Consider the following 610-nt stretch of genomic DNA (forward strand, 5'->3'; position numbering starts at 1 on the left):
CAGGTCTTTCATGTAGAATTTTATTGTGATACAGTTTACAAACAGTTGGGATTTTCTGCCTGAGAATTCTTTGCAGAATGACAGACTAACCATCATTTCTCTTGAGAAAAAATGCAGTTGCCAGAAGAGTTCTTCTTCACCTGTTGACTCTGGATGAAATTCACTTTCCGATTAGCCCGGCTTAGTGCAGTGCTGCAGCCCCAGAGATGATCTCAATCAGTTCCTTGGTAATGACAGCTTGGCGTGTACGGTTGAATGTCAGCGTCAGCTTGTCAATCATCTCAGAGGCATTTTTGCTGGCATTATCCATGGCAGTCATCCGAGCACTCTGCTCACTTGTGGTCGATTCTTTCAGTGAATAGAAGATGATGTTGGCCAAGATAAACTCTTGATAGTTCCGCAGGACATCAGCATCAATGTCATCGTAGATGCTCATGCTTTCAGCACCAGAAACTGTTTCAAGAGAATAGATTGGTTTCTCATCGGTTTTGTAAGAAATAACAGACCTGAACCGATTATAGATGACTGTTCCTTCATCAAACTCGTATCCAGAATTTAACAGCTCCAAGGCAATCGTAGACGCATCTCCAAAAGTGGGAGGCTTCCTTCC

The 610-nt window shown here is 43.0% G+C and overlaps 1 protein-coding gene across 1 annotated transcript; it reads right to left on the reverse strand.

The window, feature by feature from the left end:
* Positions 1 to 181: 181 nt before the first annotated feature.
* LOC117799132 (ATP synthase subunit gamma, mitochondrial-like) lies at positions 182 to 607 on the reverse strand (the record flags this gene model as incomplete). The annotated part of the gene is made up of 1 exon (XM_034651586.1): positions 182 to 607. A coding segment is annotated over one exon (426 nt), but the record flags the coding sequence as incomplete, so codon positions are not given.
* Positions 608 to 610: the final 3 nt, after the last annotated feature.

This window comes from Ailuropoda melanoleuca, unplaced genomic scaffold (assembly GCF_002007445.2).
Source record: "Ailuropoda melanoleuca isolate Jingjing unplaced genomic scaffold, ASM200744v2 unplaced-scaffold43474, whole genome shotgun sequence".
Classification (NCBI taxonomy): Eukaryota; Metazoa; Chordata; class Mammalia; order Carnivora; family Ursidae; genus Ailuropoda; species Ailuropoda melanoleuca.